General features: G+C 38.8%; 1 protein-coding gene across 2 annotated transcripts in view; it reads right to left on the bottom strand.

The window, feature by feature from the left end:
- Nucleotides 1-466: 466 nt before the first annotated feature.
- Nucleotides 467-20,154, bottom strand: part of LOC126452255 (adenosine 3'-phospho 5'-phosphosulfate transporter 2-like) — a 54,027-nt gene continuing 34,339 nt past the window's right edge. The window contains exon 6 of one of the 2 annotated variants that reach the window (XM_050091046.1): nucleotides 467-731. In XM_050091046.1, coding sequence (XP_049947003.1) covers nucleotides 551-731 — 181 coding nt within the window. In that variant the 3' untranslated portion in view covers nucleotides 467-550. Of the gene's footprint in view, nucleotides 732-17,219; nucleotides 17,354-20,154 lie in introns of those variants that run through there. The other variant, XM_050091047.1, reaches the window with a different exon arrangement.

Here is a 20,154-nt window from a genome sequence, read left to right as displayed (position 1 = left end):
GATTTGAATGCGGCTTAGATTCGAGTAAATACAGTAACTCGTATCATGTAACCTTATGGTTACTAACACATTGCAGTTAAGGTTTTTGATGTTTCATTATGTTTGTGCAAGAGAACGACCATTATCCAAAAATAAATCTCTGTATTGTTGGCTCTTCATGGATACTCTCTCAGTGGTACACTATTTACTACTGTATGTGCAGAGAACTAAACTACCACAGAGTAATATACAGGTGTCTACCAATTACATGTCAATATTGTGAAACTCTGCCAGTTGTCAGACTGAGTTCTCTGGCGTACAAGAATTATTCTCTTAAAAACATACTGTAAAGGTTGAGAAAACTTTGAGCAGCTACAACATTTCTCGCATTAGAGAAAGATCTTTTAAGTAAAAAATAATAAAATAATTTATTTTCTTACAAATATATACAATACAAAATACTGATGTTTGTAATCTTTGTACAAAAACATACACTAAGATATTTTGAGATTCTTTCATACTGTGTGAGACTCTTCTGGACATTCTTACATATCACAGCTAGTAATAAACTTCATACATGTGCCAAAGTATGGCTATGAGAAGAGTACTTGTTGTACTTCAGTTTTATTAACAAATGTTGAAGTTTTCGTTGTACATTCCCAAACAGTTCTGGAATGTCTGTTTTACCTCTGTTCTTGCTGTACACATTTATGTAAATTCCCAGTACAACAAGCATGCCAGACCATACATATCTGTAAGAAGAAAAACAAAATGCTACAGTTAACAGATAATATTAACAATGGAATTGTATAACATATTCTAAGTGTGACATATGCTGATGATGATGCATAAAGTGGGTAAAAACAGTCAAGGCACTGAGAAAAGAAAAATGCTTGGGGAAGGTTTTTCAATAAGATGGTTTACACTGGAGGGATAGAAATACAAAGGAACTTGCAAAATTAATTACAAAATGTCTGCAGAGGAAACAGTTCTCATAATTCTGAGCATTGCTAGGATTACTGTACTTCACATGAAAGGATACAGGTCTGTAGTTTTTTGCCTGTCAGTCACCTCCCGATTATGTACAAGATATTCTATACAATTACCATCAACTGCACTGAAAAAATATTGCATTTCAATGATACAAAGGAATACTTGAGGTTTGGAAGTGAATACAATGCAACAAACCATTTACATATCATAAATGCAACTACAGAAGGTAGCAGTAAGTATGAATTACCACTTTGACTGGGATTCACTAAGTCTGAGAAAGCTTTTGACTCAGTTTCAAAAAAGTATGTAATGACAACATTTGAGGAACATGACACTGTATCAACCTACACCAATATACTGATTAATATAAATGTCAATCATGATTCATTAGGGTAGCACAAAATTCAAACTGAAAGAGGAGCCAGGCAAGGAGATTCCATACAACTCAGAGCCTTGAATTGGAAAACCATACATGTTAGTGGAACATATGTGACCCACCTTCATTCTGCTGATGACATTGTACTGTTTGTCTTTAGAGCAATTAAATTTCGGCAAGAAATTGAGGGACTTAACACATCAAGTTTGAAAGCAACTGTGAAAATCAATTAACTGTACTAAGACTGGTCCGGTATAAGAAGGGTTTGGAAGGCCCTAATCTGGTCATGCTACTATATAAAGTAACAAAAATATATAAAATAAAATATAACAAACATACTGAAAAGCAGTACCAATTAACAATGTAGTCACAGAACCAGTTAACTGTCTTTAGTATTTGGAGCAGTTGAAGGCAACAAGCAAAACAGACAAATGAAAGAGTAAAAACGGCATGATATTCCTTTGATAAACTCAACCGTGTCTTCAAAATTAAGTTTACAATGAGCCTGAAAAGAAACATTTTCAACTTCCATCACAGAGATGCGGACTTTCAATGTGAAGATCAGTCAAAAATTAAAAGTCATTCAGAGAGCAATAGAGAGGACTACAGAGAGGAAACGAACAAATGGATCGGAGAAGAGAGTGGAATGAAAGCCATAATTATGACTGTAATGAAAAGGATATTAATATTTAAACAATGAGCTAACAGAAGGCAAGTAGGTGACATTGGGAAACAAGCAGGGGAAATTCTGGAGTCTATAACTGAATACTGTGATGTATATGCTGGTTTAGAGGCCGTTATCCTGCAGGCAAACGGATGATGATCATTTTCTTCATGTGGGGTGCCACAGCTGCACATTTGTTAAGACATTTTGAAGTTTACCACCTCGGTTATTTTTCAAAATAACACCTGAGGTGGAAAACTTCAAAATGTCTCGTAAGATGATGATGCTGCACATATAATCAAAACAATCCCTATCCTTAATCATTCTTACTACCTCAGCTAAATATGTTCAAACAATAGTACATAAAAATTCCAATTTTAGTTTTGTTTCAATCAATAACTTAAAGAGTAAAGATAACAAATCACAAGTAACAAGACTATTACAATTGATATAGAGTACACACACACACACACACACACACACACACACACACACACACACACCTGCATCATTTCGATGATTACACTGTGCTGGTATTGCAGCTCAGCTGGGACTGGGTAGAGTGGACGAGGGGAGACAGGAGGTGGGAAGTGGAACAGAGTGTATACATGTATGAGGAAAAAAATTCCCGGATTTCCCGGTTAAAAATTCATTTTCTCCCAGATGAAAATACATTTTTTCCGTGTTAGTAACAGCATACTTTTCCTCGGAACTGTAAAACTTATCAATCCTTTAAATAGTTGTGGTTTTATACACCAGCTTTAGAAAACGAAACTCGGGGGGAAAAAACACGTTTTGGAAAGATGTCTGATGTGCAGCAACATGTACACTGCATATTTTCATATTACAAAAGTATAAATTCACATTCCACTAAACACCGCATGTCACTTTCCAAAAGATTAAAATCGAGATTGGGATGCGCTTTTGTAAGCCAGTTGTAGCTCATGTCAAGTGATCTCGCCAGCTGATGAATGACAGCAGAAATTCAGATCGTAAGACATGTGATGTAGTCAGCCAATAGCAACATCACTGTTAAGTAGCACGAACACACAAATAGGAAAAGGTAATGGTTTAAATTAATATACATACTGTTCCTACAAGAACAGCAAAGTTTCCACATGTAATATTGGTCTCTAAGATTAATGAGCTGCAGGAGAAGCTAAGATTTCATACATAATGTTGATCATTTTTGCGCATGTTACACTTTAAGATACATCATACAAATGCGCCAGTAAAATTTTTAACAACGACATAAATGTCTGATATTCTGGGCTCAAAAATATTCTAAATGGTCATCCTCAAAGATTTGATTAATTCCCAGTGTCCGGGAAACATTTTCAGGTGAATCACGTGAGTCCAAATGACACCTCCACCAATGCACTGCCCTATTATACTTTGTGTGCACAATACTAACACAGGGCGTATACATAGACAAGGAAAAAAAATTCCTGGATTTTTTTCCGGTTGAAAATACACTTTCTCCTGGGTGAAAATACACTTTTTCCGTTTTAACTGACAGTATACTTTTCCTTGGCACTGTAAAACTTTTCAATCCTTTTTATCTTTATGGTTTTATACACCGACGTAGAATTTCCCGGCACTTTAGATAATGAAATGCAGGGGGGGAAAAAAAAATAAATAAATAAATTTCGGAAAGATCTTTGATGTGCAGCAACATGTACGCTGCATATTTTTGTGTTACAAAGGAATAAATTCGAATACCACCTAACACCACGTGTTACTTTCCGAAGCATTCACATCGAGATAGCAACACGCTTTTGTAAGCCAGTCATAGCTCATGTCACGTGATCTCGCCAGATGATAACAGCATAGGACACGTGATGTAGTTGGCCAATAGCAAGATCACTCTTAAGTAGCGCGAACACACAAATAAGAAAAGTTAATGGTTTAAATTAATATACATAGTGTTGCTACCAGAAAAGCAAAGCTTTCACAAATAATATTGGTCTCGAAGATTGATAAGTTGCAAGAAAAGCTAAGCTTCCACATATAATGTTGACCTTTTTTGCGCGTGTTGCACTTTAAGATACATCACACAAATGTGCCAGTAAAATTTTTAATAACGACATAAATGTCTGATCTTCTGGGCTCGAAATTCTTCTAGATGGTTGTTCTCAGAGTTGAGAGTCAAACGCTATGTGATTTAAGAAATTCATCGGACATTCGTGCAAGGAGTTAATCTTGTGTAAAACGCAATTTACTTTGAAAGTAACGCTTTCCAAACAACCATTCAGAATATTTTCCCGCGACCTGTTAGAAATAGATTCGTTTCAGCAGTTGCCAGAGAGCGCCAGATAACACGCGTTGCCGCGCTGCACTTGCACAGCTACGATGACGCAGGAAGTCCGTATGTGTAAAACATTAAAAGATTTTACATTATGTCATAAAAGAAACAAGACATTAGAGGATACTCCAAGAGCATGGGAATTTTGTGAACTATACTAAAATGCATCATTTGGCTTAAAGTGCACATCCGTATGTCCAGATTCAGATGTAAATTTTTTTGGAGTACCAGTACTGTATTATTTCATATTTGGTTCTTTATTAAGGCATAATGCCATATGAGGTAGAAGATAGAAAATGTGAACTTGAAATGCAGCAAACAGTTGAAACTAGCCAATAGTCTGGAATTAAACACTTCGTTTCAAATAAATTGACTGCCTCAGCAGAAAAGATTAATAAAAGTCAAATTTCTTTAGCAAACCGACAAAAATAGCGTCATTGTTCCGCAAGGCGATTAATGCTTGACTGTCAGAAAGGTTGAAACAAAATAAAACCTGAAACTAATTACATATTTCAGCCTTCCGTAATTATGTGGATGTATTTTAATTCACTTGATAGCTCCGGCCACTGTAATCCGTTTTGTTTTCATTTGACCTGAGAGCAATAACAGAAGAGGAAACAGCAAAATCACTTAATGTAAACACGGGTCACGTGGCGATTACCACCTCCCACTACAACTCATGCTCTGTAAATCAGGACCGGATCTAGGAATTTCCGAACCGGGGCAATATTAGATAGTGGCACTCCCCCTCCCTCGAGCATGAGGTAGGACGCCAAAAATTAAAAAAACTGACTTTTCAAAAATATCTTCATTTTGTAGTGCACATCTTTCTGAAGAGTCTCATACATAAAACATATTTATTCGAGGGAACGTAAGACATGTTATTTGGTCTAAGTGCAGTGCCACGCTTCTCCATACAGCATTCTTCCATCGCACGTCTCTGTATATCGCTCTATGGAATTCAAACATGTAATATTTTGTAATGGAATGGCTGCCATCAAACTATATTCACGACAGTGGAAATTAAAATGTCCCGTGGTGCCTCTCCTGCTCCCAATCGGCCGGTTTGACACCCTGCTCCTCTTTTAAAAAATCTTGCAATTAATACTGGATAGGATTATTTATAACTGGCAGAACAAGAACTCTTCAGAAAATTTACAGTCTTTACGGCCTATTAACTAATAACTTGCTGATTTGTGTGACATAAAATTAAATATAGGATACATAAAACGAGTAAAGACAAGAGACAAGCAAGACAGTACATGTTTCTTCAATCGTTAAGTCCTACCTTTTTTTTCTCTCTAATCTTGCCACAGCTTTATACAGCATACTTTCCTTTCTGGGAAATAATCTATTACCTCATCAAAGTTCGTCAACTTTTGCTACATGAAAAAACAAAATGTCATTGTCTAATACTAGAAAAGCTGTTAAAAGAAATTGTTCCCAAGACTGTTGTGGTTTCTCGATCTGATTACGTGTATTTTGTCAGTGCTATATGAAACAAAATAGGCCTGCCCAATATTGCAGCAGTTGTTACACACACCAAATAAATGAGACTGTTTTGGCACAAATGGTCACTTTTATAACACGACGGAATATAATTCACAAAGTACCAATATCAAGTGCCTATTAGGCATAATACAAACATAAAGTTTTATGCTAGGAAATAGTTTCACATTTCATTCATACATTCTAGCTTCTGAAGCATGAGATCGAGAGGTAGTAGTACGAAATTTTTATATAAATTCAAATCGTCATATTCTTCCACAATTTGTGTGAGTCCCCGTTTCTTCTCCGTCCTCATCCTAACAAACAATCTTGTCAGCACTAACTCTGTAACTATTCCTGTCAGTGTCAAAACTTATTCTCTGGTTAATTTCACTAACCCTGTCACAATCACCATTTTAGTTATACCGCACTTATTCTCCGGTTAGGCATTATTACGTGTTCGTACAACACGTTTTCTGCACTACTCCCAGAACAGAACTTTAGTGGCTGCTAGCCGGGGTCTGTATAACTGGCCCTTAGTGGTGTAGCGGTCTGGCCAAAAATTTTCTGTCAAAATTTCATGTTCTTGGACACATGGAGGAGACAATATGCAATCTTTGTTGCCTGTTATTCCTGTTAGTCATTTATTTCCACTCTGGTAGTCTGAATCTATGGAATTCGCTAGTAGATATAACAATGGTCATCATTTGCAAACCCAGTTAACCACATAAACAGCTCTTGGCATTCACCTGTTCGGCTTTATTCCGCTCAGCTCCTATAGACCCGTCCCTTTTGTCTGCAGGAAAGTTTATTTCTAGATGCGAGGGGGATTCCCCTGGCAGAGACATCACGTACACTATGCACGCATTCAAAAATCAACTTACGATTCTTTCAGAAATCGACTCAGAATTTGTTCAAAAACCAACCGGGAAGCGTTCAAAATCATATGAGTAATTGACAGATCAACATGTGCTGTATGCTAGGCACTTTGTGAAACAAGGTCTTTTTCCTCAATAATATGAATTTGGCAGCCCCCCCCCCCTCCCCCCTGAAACTGCCGCCCGGAGCAGATAGCACGGTTTGTCCCCGCCCCCTTGTTCCGGGCCTGTTGCGCATACGTGAATCTGACATCTTAGGCGCACAAGTAAAATTTTTCCAGATAGCATCTGGCTGCTTGCTCCTATTGCTTATACAGCTAAATGCCACACTTCTGTAGCCAGAAGCGGGAGAAGGTATTACTCATACGAGACTCAATCGCAATGTAAACAGTTGTGGCGTCACGTTCATCGGAGGCAATTTGTTTTTATGAAACATTGCATAGTCTCCCTAAAGCCGTTGACACATTTTGCTGATGGCAGATGCTTGTATGAGCACTGTGTTTTGTTGTTGCATATGGTGAATTTCCTTTGCAATCTAAGTTTTATTTTCGTTTCTTTTCTCTCGTTCATTTTTTATTGCTGCAGTACTATTCTGCACTAGCGAGATACAGTAATATTCTTTGTTAGAGTATTGGTTCTTATCAGTCAAAGTTACAAAAATTTAACTGAAAACTAAAACAATGAAAAATTTCTGGAATTCGAAGAAATTCCCGGGTTTTTCCCGGTTTTCTCCCGGATGTAAAAATTCCTGCGTTTTTCCCGGATCTCCCGGGTCATATACACCCTGTGGAAGGAAGTCTTGGGGAAGGCTGGCTGACAGCTGGGAGGGTGAGACAACAGGCTTACCACATGGCAATGGAGCACTGGTGAGCTCAATCTGGCTTCTGGCAGAGGGAACACAGGGAGCACACTGCAAAGGGACACCCCCTAGTCTGCCAATACCATTCTGGACTGGAACAGCTTAACCATTTCCTTTGCCAGGGCTTCAAATAGCTATCATTATGCCTGTAAACAAGGAACATTCTACCCACAATCCTCCCCAGCCCCCCAGGTTACTATTCCACTGCCCATTCAAAATATACAGGATGAGTCACAAAGGACATTACAGCTTCGAAATGATACAGATGGAGATAACTTATAGAATCAGTAGATGTGTCACTTTGTAGCAAACAACCCCAAGTTTCACATAAAAGTGCCAAGTGTCATTTTCGTTCAATGTGACTACCATTTGTGATGCAGCAAACGTCCCAATGTACCAAATCAGGTGTAACTTTTGCAACAGCAGCGTAGATTTAATTTTTCAAGTCGGCTACTCTGTTTGGTGGGGGAAGAACATACACACAGTCTTTAATGAAACTCCAGAGAAAGAACTGCAGTGGTGTTGCGTCAGGGGAGCAAGGGGCCACATGATTGGCCCTTCACAGCTAATCCACTGCCTTGGGAAGTGGTTATCAAGGAAACCTCAAACTTCTGCGAGGAAATGAGATGGTGTACTGTCTCGCTGGCAGTAAAGCATCCCATCTTGTTCATTTTCATCGATGAGGAATTAAGAAGTTTTCAAACATATCCAGATACACAGTACCAGTGACATAATCATCAACCTGGTAATTTATCATGTCGCACTGAACAACCTGTCTCAACAAAGTTCTTGTGCCACGAGTAAATTGTAGGCCTGCTCGGAGATTCTTTAATGTATTCAGTGCAAAATTTGTGCCAAACAGTTGTTGCAGAGTTCATTTCATGAAACCAAAACACACTCCACACCAGTGAAAGCAGCCATTTTAAGTGCTGGCATTCCTGGGGTGGAATTGGGTACTGATCCAAACCTGAGATTGTTTGCTACATAATGACAAATCTACCAATTCTGTAAATTGTCTCAATAAATTTCTATATCATTCCAAAGTTGTGAAGTCCTTTTTGACTCACCCTGTATAACACCCTACTAGCCCATCTTTATGCCAAACCTACTCTCATCCCTTTTCGACATGGGTCATATGCCTCTGTATGACCCAGGTGGCAGACCTGTCCGGTACACTCAAGGACTCCAGTCCCTTCACAGGTTTACCCTACCCTATCAGAGGCAGACCCAACTGTGAAAGCATTCACATCATGTACGAGCTCTGCTGAATTCCTGCACAACGTTTTACATGAGCATGATCACCATCAAGCTGCTCATCTGAAGAGTTGACCATCCAGTGGCAGGACACAGTTGCTGAGCACAACATTCTCAGTTTCAATGGCTTCCTCACAACTGTGCCATCTGGTTCTCTGCCCACAACAGCTTCTCTTGATTATTTACATAGGAGTGAAGTGAAACGAAGTTGGATTCTCTTATTATCAGTTGTACCTAAGTTCTCACTATTTACTTCAGTACATTCTTTATTATGTTCAGATGTTTATGTTAGGACCAAATTGAGGAGCAAATCTCCAAGGTCATGTAATGTGTCAGCACATGAAATTACAACATAAAAGTAATAACAGATAATCAACAATAGCTTAATTTTTCAAGGAACTTCTCAACAGAATAGAAGGAGTGACCATGAGGAAACTCTTCAGCTCCAATTTGAAAGCGCTTGGATTACTGCTAAGATTTTTGAGTTCTAGTGGTAGCTTACTGAAAATGGATGCAGCACTATACTGCACACCTTTCTGCACAAGAGTTAAGGAAGTCTGATCCAAATGCAGGTTTGATTTCTGCTGAGTATTCAAAGAGTGAAAGCTGATAATTCTTGGGAATAAGCTAATATTGTTAACAAGAAATGACAGTAAGGAATATATATATTGTGAGGGCAATGTCAAAATACCCAAACTAGTGAAGGGGGGGTCGACAAGAGGTTTGTGAACTTACACCACATAGTGCCCGAACCGCCCGTTTCTGAGCCAAAAATATCCTTTTAGAATGGGAAGAGTTACCCCAAAATATAATACTAAAAGACATCCATGAATGAAAACAAGCAAAGTAAACTAATTTTCATGTCAAATGATCACTCACTTCAGATACCGTTCGAATAGTAAAAATGGCAGCATTAAGTCTTTGAACAAAATCTTGAACATAGGCTTTCCATGACAGTTTACTATCTATCTGAACTCCTAGAAATTTGAACTGTTCAGTTTCACTAATCATATCCCCATTCTGTGAAATTAAAAGTTGGGTTTTGTTGAATTGTGTGTTAGAAACTGTAAAAACTGAGTCTCACTGTGATTTAGCATTAGTTTATCTTCTACAAGCCATGAACTTAAAACTGAGTCAATGTTGCACACAACATCCTTTACTACCAAACTAGTGTCATCAGCAAACAGAAATATTTTAGAGTTACACATAATACCAGAGGGCATATCATTTATATAAATAAGGAACAGGAGTGGACCCAGCCCCCCCCCCCCCTCCCACACACACACACTTGACCATACCCCACTCAGACCCCACATCACAGCCATTCTCAACACTGTGAATAATGACCTTTTGGTCTCTGTTGCTAAAGTAAGAGGTGAAGCAATTGTGAGCTACTCCCCGTATTCTGTAATGGTCCAACTTCTGGAGCAATATTTTGTGATCAACACAATCAAACACCCTAGTTAAATCAAAAAAATATGCCTAGCATTCGAAGCCCCATGTTTAATCCATCCAGTACCTCACAGAGAAAAGAGAATATAGCATTTTCAGTTGTGTATCTGAGATATGGATACTTGTGCTATCACATCTATGAGTTGAAGATTTCTCTAGCCCAGAATATAACTTCTTAGATAAGTCTAACAAGAGGTTTTCTTATTAGAAAGTTTACCTACTTTGGAGCTATTTTGTGTAACTTTTGCAGCTTCTCTCCTTGACACTGAAGCATAGTAATGCTATCGTCTAATTTATCTAATGGTTTTAATTTCTCTACTACTACTACTACTACTACTACTACTAAAATATTGGTATCCATACTTCAAGTAGTCAGTGGTATACAGTATAACTACCAATCAATTCCCTCAATAGCACTTCCCTCTCAAACCAAATGTATTTACACCATCACACAATCTTGGCAAAAATCGTCGAGACAAATTGAAGCACTACATAAATTCTGCACATGGGACACAGCACAGCTCACTCAATTCATTGAAACAGCAGCTACACAGTTCTGCCAATGACAACAGAACCGTGGTGCTTAACTGTGCTGCCATTGCATAGTTTGACTGTCACCAATGCTGTCATAAGTAGCTGCTGCACACAGATGCTCAAAAACAGCTCCCCAAAATCTTCTTGTTTGTCACTGTAATGTTTCTTTCTGCCTTACATTCTAAGAAATTAATCACACACATAAATAATCGTGGGAGTTGACCAGGTTGCTATGGTCAATGGATTTACTTAATTTCAAATGGTGTGACAATTCACACTTACGTGGTTTTCATTAAATCACCAAATACCTTCTTTTGAGCATAACTCTTCATTAGACGACACTACAATGTGTGCTCACCTGTATCTTTTTTCTTGTTTATCTCAATTGCTGCAGGGATCATCATATATTAGTTAACAAAATTTCTTATTTTCTGTTGTAGCTTTCTTCCATCTGCGTCCTTCACTCAGTGTGCCAAATTAAATGTTTTAATGTTATGGAGAAGTACTAGTTACAGAAACTCAGAACACTGTCTTTTGACAGAACTTTTCTGTATTTTATGGCTCAAATAAAATCACTACACAGTTGGGTGGACAGATCTGACATTAACTTGAGCAACATATATGGAGTGAATCTTATTACAACAACTCAAAGAGTACATCAAGTCAAGTTACATACATCGCTCTTTGCTGATTTCCTGTTTTCACACTTTGTTCGTCATTTCTGCACATATCAATCTTAAAGGGCACACAACTGCTTGTTTGCTGTCTACAAACTACCTTAATTACTTTTTCTACTTTCACAAGCATCTTTCAGCACCCTAAGAGGATAATAGTTGAACATGTTATTCCGGAGAATCTCATGTTAACACTTCACTTCAGCAGTTGTCCTTGCAACATAACCTCCAACAACACAGTTCTGGCCTCAATCTCTGCTAGTTTCTGCCCCGCATCCACATCTACCCTGTCGCAGGAATCTAACTTCAATCATCCTGCACACGCAGCATCCCTTCCTCAGTTCTGCCTTCCCCTTCCAATTCACTCCTCCACACGTACCATTGTGTGCTGCACATGACTCCTCCTCTGTATGGCTAGAGTAAACTCACTGGTGCCACATTCCTATCCCTTGGGCGTGTTGCCTCTCCCGTCCATCCATTCGCCACCTCTTCGCTCCCTGTCCAATACGACAAAACCCGTCACACCAGATGAGCTGCAGTGCTGGCAACACAATGTAATCAGCTGTGCAGTTTTGTATGTGTGAGTGGAGAGGGAGTGTGTGTGTGTGTGTGTGGGGGGGGGGGGGGGGGCGCGTGTGCACAAAGGGGGAGACTAGTTGCATAGCTCTGAAAAAGGATTCATGCTAAGGCTACCAATATTCTCAGCCTTGGTTAAGTGTCTATCGACAACTCTGTACACAAACCATTCAGTGGGTTCTCAAATTTATATTTTACATTTGGACTACATGAACATGTACTTGCATGACACCTGTCATGCACGCATTAAGTGCAATAAAAAATGGTGAGTTCGTCACCACCACCACCAATCATTGTGCCACTACCGAGTGTCGTGACCCCATGAACCAAGCACCTGCATCCCACATCGTTAACAGTTTCTCTTACAGCCTGCTGAAGAGGTAGACTGAAGATCATCTTTATTTCAGGTACCCATCTACTCATTGTCCCCCTCCCCTTTGGTCCCATGCCCTCAATCTTTCCTTCCATGATTATTTTCTCCATCTCTTCTCATAATATGACCAAAGACCTAGAGAATTTTTTGGTTGACATAAGGAGAAAGGCACCTGAAATACTGCCTCACTCCATAATGAACACATCTGTTCTTCTTTCAGTCCACTTTATGTGCAGCATACCGCACCAGCAACAAAGCTCAAATGCAACGATGAGCTGTTTGTCTCTGACCATAAAAGAAGACATAACAGCTTCGACACACCAGATCTTTGTGTTGTTCGTTATCACTCTGTTCTGCCTGTCCTTGGTGAGCTTGTTCGTAGCCACTTGCCCTAGTATGATATATATTCTTATCTCATTGTCACCACCTTTGTCACAGATGGCGGACACAAGATAGATGAAAGAATGTACGATTTCCAGATCCCTTAGTTGACCTGTGAGTTGGACCTGTGCTCCTCTATCAATTATCATCAGTTTGGGCTTTGTGAGATTGATGTCTAACCCATATGATACACTAAAGTCCTTTACTTTTGGTAGTAGCTCATCTAGTTCATCTCCACTGTTGGCTAAAAGCATTGTTGTACAGTTCTTTAAGTATCTTACAGCACCAGAAAGTCACCAAACTAAAATATTAATAAAAGCACAGTATCACCAGAAATTTTGGGGTTGTTAATAGTTCTTCCACCAATTGAGATGCTTTTGGTCCAGCCATCAAGAGCATCCCTAATGGCATATCTGTAAGAAATTGTACAGTTGAGGGGATAGAACGAAACTTTGTCTGACACCTTTTGTTACACAGAAGAAATCAGACACCTAATTCATATCAGACTAAAATACACACACCTTTCAGGAAAATGCAAGAGCAGCTCAAATTGTAGAATACAAATGTGAAAGTATGTGACAGAAAATAAAGTTGTTGCAAATGGATGTGGAATTTACAAGTACGAAAATTTGAAACACTGCATTCATGTCAACTCTTCATAATAATGGATAAAACTGAATAAACAAGTTTTCTGTTGCACTAACATTATTTAAATTGATTCAAAACTTAGCTAAGATATGCTGTGATACGTTTTCACTATTGTGAAGAACGAGAAATTAGTATGTTCACCATCATATACAGGGTTATCATAAACAGCACAAACACAAGGCAGCACAGTAACCAGCTGCTAAGGTCTTGATGAGAGTGTGTCATCTATTAGCTCTAGTCAGAGGTTCTCTTTATGAAAAAAAAATCTGACGTATTTAATCCCACCTAAATTCAGTTGATTTCCAAAATTTCGGAAACTCTTTGACACTAATTTGTGCATTTTGGTTAATATTTTTGAACACAATATGACAATAAATTTACAGGGCTTTAATGATCTTAAAAAGAGGAACCATTAAATAATGGACACAGGTTATTGCTATCTTCCTCTCATTGAAGCTTACAAAAAAAAATTGTACCTCTAAATGTAGTTGCATGTGTAGAACTAAAAATTTCAGTGATATTAATATTAGCACTATTCATGTGTGTATAGACAGGGTGGTCCATCTGAAGTTTTGGATGAGATTATCTTGAAAACTATACATCGGGTAAAAATTGTGGGTAAGACAAGTTCGTAAGCTCAAAGGGGGGCATCAAATGATACTACACGTGACTCCCAGCCTCCGCCCCCTTGGGTGGGGCAACTTTTAAATCTTAAATGGAAACCCACATTTTTTATGGCAGATTCAGATTCTCCATAAAAAAAGAAATTAAGTTTTGTCTGAAACATTTTTTAAACCATTGACAGATGGCGCTGAAATCGAGAAACATTAAAATTGGGGAAGAACTCCAATTTATTTAGAATGATCAAAGAAGGATGCATCAAATCGATACAAAATGCGCAGCATTTCTTTCATTATGCCAAACTAAGCTATTTTTGTACAAAATGTATCCTACCTGCCACAGTTTTTGATGGAGGGAGCGGAATGGTATTAAAATCTTGTTAGGGAACTCTTCACAATTGCATTACTCACCCAACTGTGGTGCTACCATGGCCAAACTGTGAACTATGACTCAGTATAAAGGTCGGTGCAATGCAATCGGACGTCACTATACTTTCAGATTGTGAACTGTAAACATCAACTGACGAAAGTAAATTATTCTTTAGCGAAACATGGCTCACTATCCTCCTACAGAGATTGTTGATATGATGTTAATTTTAGGTGAATGCCATAACAATTAGGCTGCAACTGCGCAATTGTATGCAGATCGTTTCCCAAACAGACAAATCCAAGCAAAAACATTATTCAAAATTGCACTCAACGAGCTCAAAATGGACATATGCACCGTCCACCTCGTCATCGCGAATACAATGAAAATGACACTCGTACCCTTATTGTTCTCGCCTGTGTTCAACTTGATCCCAAAATTAATAGTTGTGCGATTTAGAGACATACTGGAATACTGAAATCAACTGTTTTGAGGATTTTGAAGGCACATAAATATCATGTGTATCATATCACAATGACACAGGCATTAACGCCAAAAGGTATGCAAATATGCGTGCATTTCTTCCAATGGACCTTGGAAATGATAGACGTGACAATGATTTTTTTTTAGATACATTATGTTCACCGATGAAGCCACATTCAAAAACAATGGCAAATTAAATAGTCATGATTATCATTTTTGGTCTCCTGCCAATCCACACTGGCACAGACCCGTTGACAGTCAACACAAATGGTCGTTAATGGTCTGGTGTGGAATTTTAAATGGTTACTTGATAGGACCATATTTTTTTGACTGAAATGTTACTGGGGAATCTTATTTACAATGTCTCCATGATGATTTGTTGGAGCTAATGGAAGATGTTATTTAGAAACTAGACAACGAATGTGGTTGCAACAGGACGGAGCAGCTCCCCATTATGCTAAAAATGTGCGGAACATTTCAAATTTACGGTACCCTGATCGATGGATAGGATGTGGCGGACCAATTCAGTGGCCTCCACATTCACCAGACCTAACATATCCTGATTTTTTTCTTGTGGGGTTATATACAAAATATTGTTCATGAAAGACAGCCCACAACCCGAAACGATATGGAGCAACGCATTCGAAGAGCGTGTGCAGCCATACCATGGGATGTGCTGCTCAAAACTGTGGACAACTTTCGCAGACGATTGACTTTATGCATTGAAGCAAATGGGGATAATTTTGAACAATTTCTTCATGGCTAATTTAATTAATTAAGCACCCCAAATTATGAGAGGCAAGGGACTCACACTAATGAAGCATCCCAACATGTGAGAGGCAAGGGGACACACACTAATGAAGCACCCCATGGGAACGTCATTCTACTACGTCCATGTCGTTCCTGGGTAATGCCAAAAGTAGGATACAGTACATTTTGTACAAAAGTAGCTTAATTGGGCATAATGAAAGAATTGGTGCACATTTTTTATCGATATGATGCGTCTTTCTCGGATAATTTTAAATAAATCAGAGTTCTTCCCCAATTTTACTTGTTTCTCAATTTCAGTGCCATCTGTCAATGGTTTAAATAATGTTTTAGACACAACTTGATTACCTTTTTATGGAGAATGCAAATCTGCAATAAAAATGAGTGTTTCCAGTTAAGATTTAAAAGTTGCCCCCCCACCCCACCCAAGGGGGCGGGGGCTGGAGGTCACGTGTAGTATCATTTGATGTCCCCCTTTGAGCTTATGAACTTGTCTTACCCACTATTTCTACCCGATGTATAGTTTTCGAGATAATCTCATCCGAAACTTCAGATGGACCACCCTGTATATCTTGTAATCTGACTTGTTCCACATCATATTGATAAAATAATCGTGAAAATGATCTACGGAACATGACATAACTAAACTAAACATGACATTCTGCTACATTGTGTACACAATTTTTCCTTCATGCTTGCTTAATATCAAGAGAAATGGTTAAAGCGTGTAAAAAATGTTAATGTTATTAGATAACTTTTAATGACATTTTGTGTTTTCTAAAAGCGACTGCACCGCTGAGCATATGATGTTGTTGTTGTTGATGATGTTTTTGCAGTTTACATGTGCTCAACAGCGAGATTATCAGTGCCCTTGCAAATATTAAAAGAAACGAATATGGGTAAAAGAGTAAAAACTGCACATTTCCCCACTAATTCACTCACTCACCAACTACTACTTACTCGCGGTGATCCACACAATCACCCAACATCAAATGCTTTAAAACAAAGGAGAAATAGTGAAAGTTGCTATACATGGGATGAAAACAGAAGGAAAATGACAGAGTAGCTAAATGAATGGCACAGGGATATGTGACCAGATTACTACTTACAAACAACATGGGTGCACCAGTCACCCTTTTAACACGTTAAGAACATCTCCCAAAAAGTTTTGGAAACGAGTTGGACAAATCACAAAATATTAAAAGGCTCACCACATTCATTTGAATGTCACTTAAAATAGAGAGCAGATCTACTGCTGCCTTCTGGTCCAAAAATAAAACACAGCCTACTAAATGTGGCGCACTGTGATCTATATGCCATAAGCGCTGCTTAGTATATGATGTTTACAAGAGCAAGTGTTGCTATTTTCCAAAACCAGATAGTTTCCTTCTTTCTCAGGATTATTGTTTCAAACCTACAGACAAACCCAATTAAAATTCAAGAATACCACTATGTAACTGAAATGGAGGATAATTTGTGACAAAGACCTTAAAAACCACCACCTTACTAATCCCTTTACCAAATGTACTACCAATACATTACCATTACTGACTGGAAACCTGAGTGAAGTTGCTTGTTTGAAGCTATTATTACATCTGTGTAGTACAGGAGTGTCCTCTGCCACTCTCCCCGGCAGGAAGACCTTCATTTACAGGCCAGCAGTTATTCTTGTCCATTGCTCCTGCAACATTATGGTACTTTCTGTAGCCGCTTTGGCATTATAATTGATCCTACACATGCCAGCTGGGTAATTAGTTACTATGAGAAAGCCGATGGGTTTCATCCAGTCCCATTTTATGAAACAACTCAGCCTTCAGTTTATGAGCATACACCCACTTGAAAATAAAAACATTTGTCATGGTATGAGGTGTTTAAAACTGTTCATTATTTTGAATTTTAAAATTCGGCAAATTGACTGTTCAAACAAATTTTGGGCTTGCAGCCGATCATCGTTCAATACCTCGCACGATATTTCAACTGGGCACCTGCCAGTCATCTTCAAGTGAGCTGTCACAGACTGGCAAAAATGTCCTTCGTTCCGCAATATATAGCGCACTGTAACTATTCTGCGCATGCGTCGAAAACTTGATAGACAGACCACATTGCACGCCAGCAGCGCCCTCCCTAGTGGAATGGCAGAAGTCAGTTGCCCTCTACATTGCTGTTTGTCACGGCCCTTGGCGCACTCTGTCGTCTTCGATTTGAGCAAATCATGGAGATGATGGGATTCCATGCACTGTCAAGCTGGTAGCCGCTGTCACGGTTCAACAGATTATACGCCAGACGTATTTCTATGGATTCTTTAATAACGGAGTCCCAGAAAGATGTTGCTGTGGACAAAATCATTGATTTCTCATACTCCATTGAATGTACAGTAGAAATACAATGTTCAGCAATAGTGGACTTGCTTGGCCGCAAAAGGCGGGAGTAATGATGATGTTCAGTGCAGCATTCTTTCATGGTGCGTGTGGTTTGACCTATATAAGCCATACCACACTGGCATGGTATCTTGTAAATTCCGGTCTTTTGTAGTAACAGTTTTTCCTTTACTGATCCCACAACATCTGCAATCTTCGATGGTGGGTGGAAAACCACTTTTACCTGAAATTTTCGGAGGATTCTTGCTATTTTAAACGAAGTGTTGCCAACGAAAGGAAGAAAAGCTAAAGATTGTTCCGGCATGTTCTCCTCTTTATCCACTTCCTGCTTCTTAGTTTTAACTGTTAGTGCCCTGTTAACCTGCCGGATAGAATACCCATTTTCACTGAATATTGTCTTTAGATGGGCGAGTTCTTGAGGTAAGCTATCTAGATCTGAGACAGTATGAGCTTCTAGATCTGAGACAGTATGAGCTCTATGAACAAGTGTTTTAAGCACACTCATGGTTTGCGATGGGTGATGGCAACTCGATGCTTGCAGGTACAGATCAGTATGAGTGGGCTTCCGATAAACTGAATGCCCTAGAGAACCATCATTCTTCCTTCGAACCAGGACATCCAAGAAAGGCAAACAACCATCTTTCTCTATTTCCATGGTAAACTGGATGTTGCTATTAATGGAGGCCATACCACGAAAGTATCGTCCACATACCTCCAAAAAACTGTTGGTTTCAGGGCAGCTGATTCAAGCACTCTCTCCTCAAAATCTTCCATAAAAAGATTGACCACCAAGGGAGACAGGGGGCTACCCATGGCGACACAATATTTGTTCAAAGTATTATTGATTAAACATAAAATAACTTGAGGAAAGAATGTGCCTAAACAAAGCAGTGATATCAACAGGAAACATGTTACCAATCAATGTCAAAGAATCTGAAAGAGGAAATTTTGTAAAAAGTGAGACCACATCAAAATTTACTAGGAGGTCTACACTGCTAAGACGAAGAGCTCCCAGTCTATTGATAAAATCAGCTGAGTTTCATATGTTATGTGTGTACTTGCCCACAAAAGGTCTCAGCATATTAAATGGACCTATATTCTTCCGTGGCTGCAGAGTTAATTTTACTCTAGATGTCGCTACTGGAAATTCTGATAGTGGTTGGTTTACCCTAGGCATTGTGCGTTGTGAAAACGCTTCCCTTCCTGGACTGGAATCCTTCGCCGATAGAGATGTTATCGCTTACAAGACGTGGCATTGTGGAATTGACCAGAAGACTCAAAGTAGACCTAGTTATGTGTGTAGCAATACAAATGCTAGCCAAGCTTGACAGTGTTTAACTTTGGTGATCTGATAGAAACCAGTGTTACCATCATGGCAAGGCCACTGGCCTGTTCAGCAAGCAAGTTAAGACAAAATAGTGTGTCGCTGTATGGTTGGACCACACCTAGAGTGGTGAGCAGATAAGAAGGTGAGTATGTGACACATTCTACCTACACTTTTTTATGTATATACCCTGCAAGCCAAAGCATACTCCACGGTGAAGGGTACTTTGTACTAATATTGGAAATTTTCTGCTATATTCCATACTCTAATTGAGCAAGAGAGAAGTGACTGTGTATATGTCTCTCTTAAGAGTTAAAGGACATCGAAAGTAGGCAACAATTGAGAAAGGAGCAAGACAGGACTGCAGTAAAGAAAGGCAAAGAGAAATTAGGAAAGGGAATTAAAGTTGAGTGAAATAAAATAAAGACTTTAAGGTTTGCCAATGACTTCGTAATTCTGTCAGATGCATCAATGTACTTGGAAGATCAGTGGAACAGAACGTATATATCTTGAAAATATGTTATAAAATAGAAACAACAATAGTACAACAAGGGGTAACAGAGAGCAGCCAAATTATATAAAGCCTGCACTGAGGGAATTAGATTAGGAAATAATGAACTGAAAGTAGTTGAGTTTTGCTATACGACAACAGGCAAGAGAACTAGAATAGCTGAACCACAGAGGATATAAAATGTAGACTTACAACAGTAAGAAAAGCATTTTCTGAAAATGAGACAACATTTTTATATCCTGCAATTTAAGTGTTAGGAAGCATTTTCT

The sequence above is a fragment of the Schistocerca serialis genome, unplaced genomic scaffold (assembly GCF_023864345.2).
Source record: "Schistocerca serialis cubense isolate TAMUIC-IGC-003099 unplaced genomic scaffold, iqSchSeri2.2 HiC_scaffold_843, whole genome shotgun sequence".
NCBI classification, from domain to species: Eukaryota; Metazoa; Arthropoda; class Insecta; order Orthoptera; family Acrididae; genus Schistocerca; species Schistocerca serialis.
The sequence above is the reverse complement of the archived record's forward strand: the minus strand, read 5'-3'. Positions and strand labels throughout refer to the sequence as shown.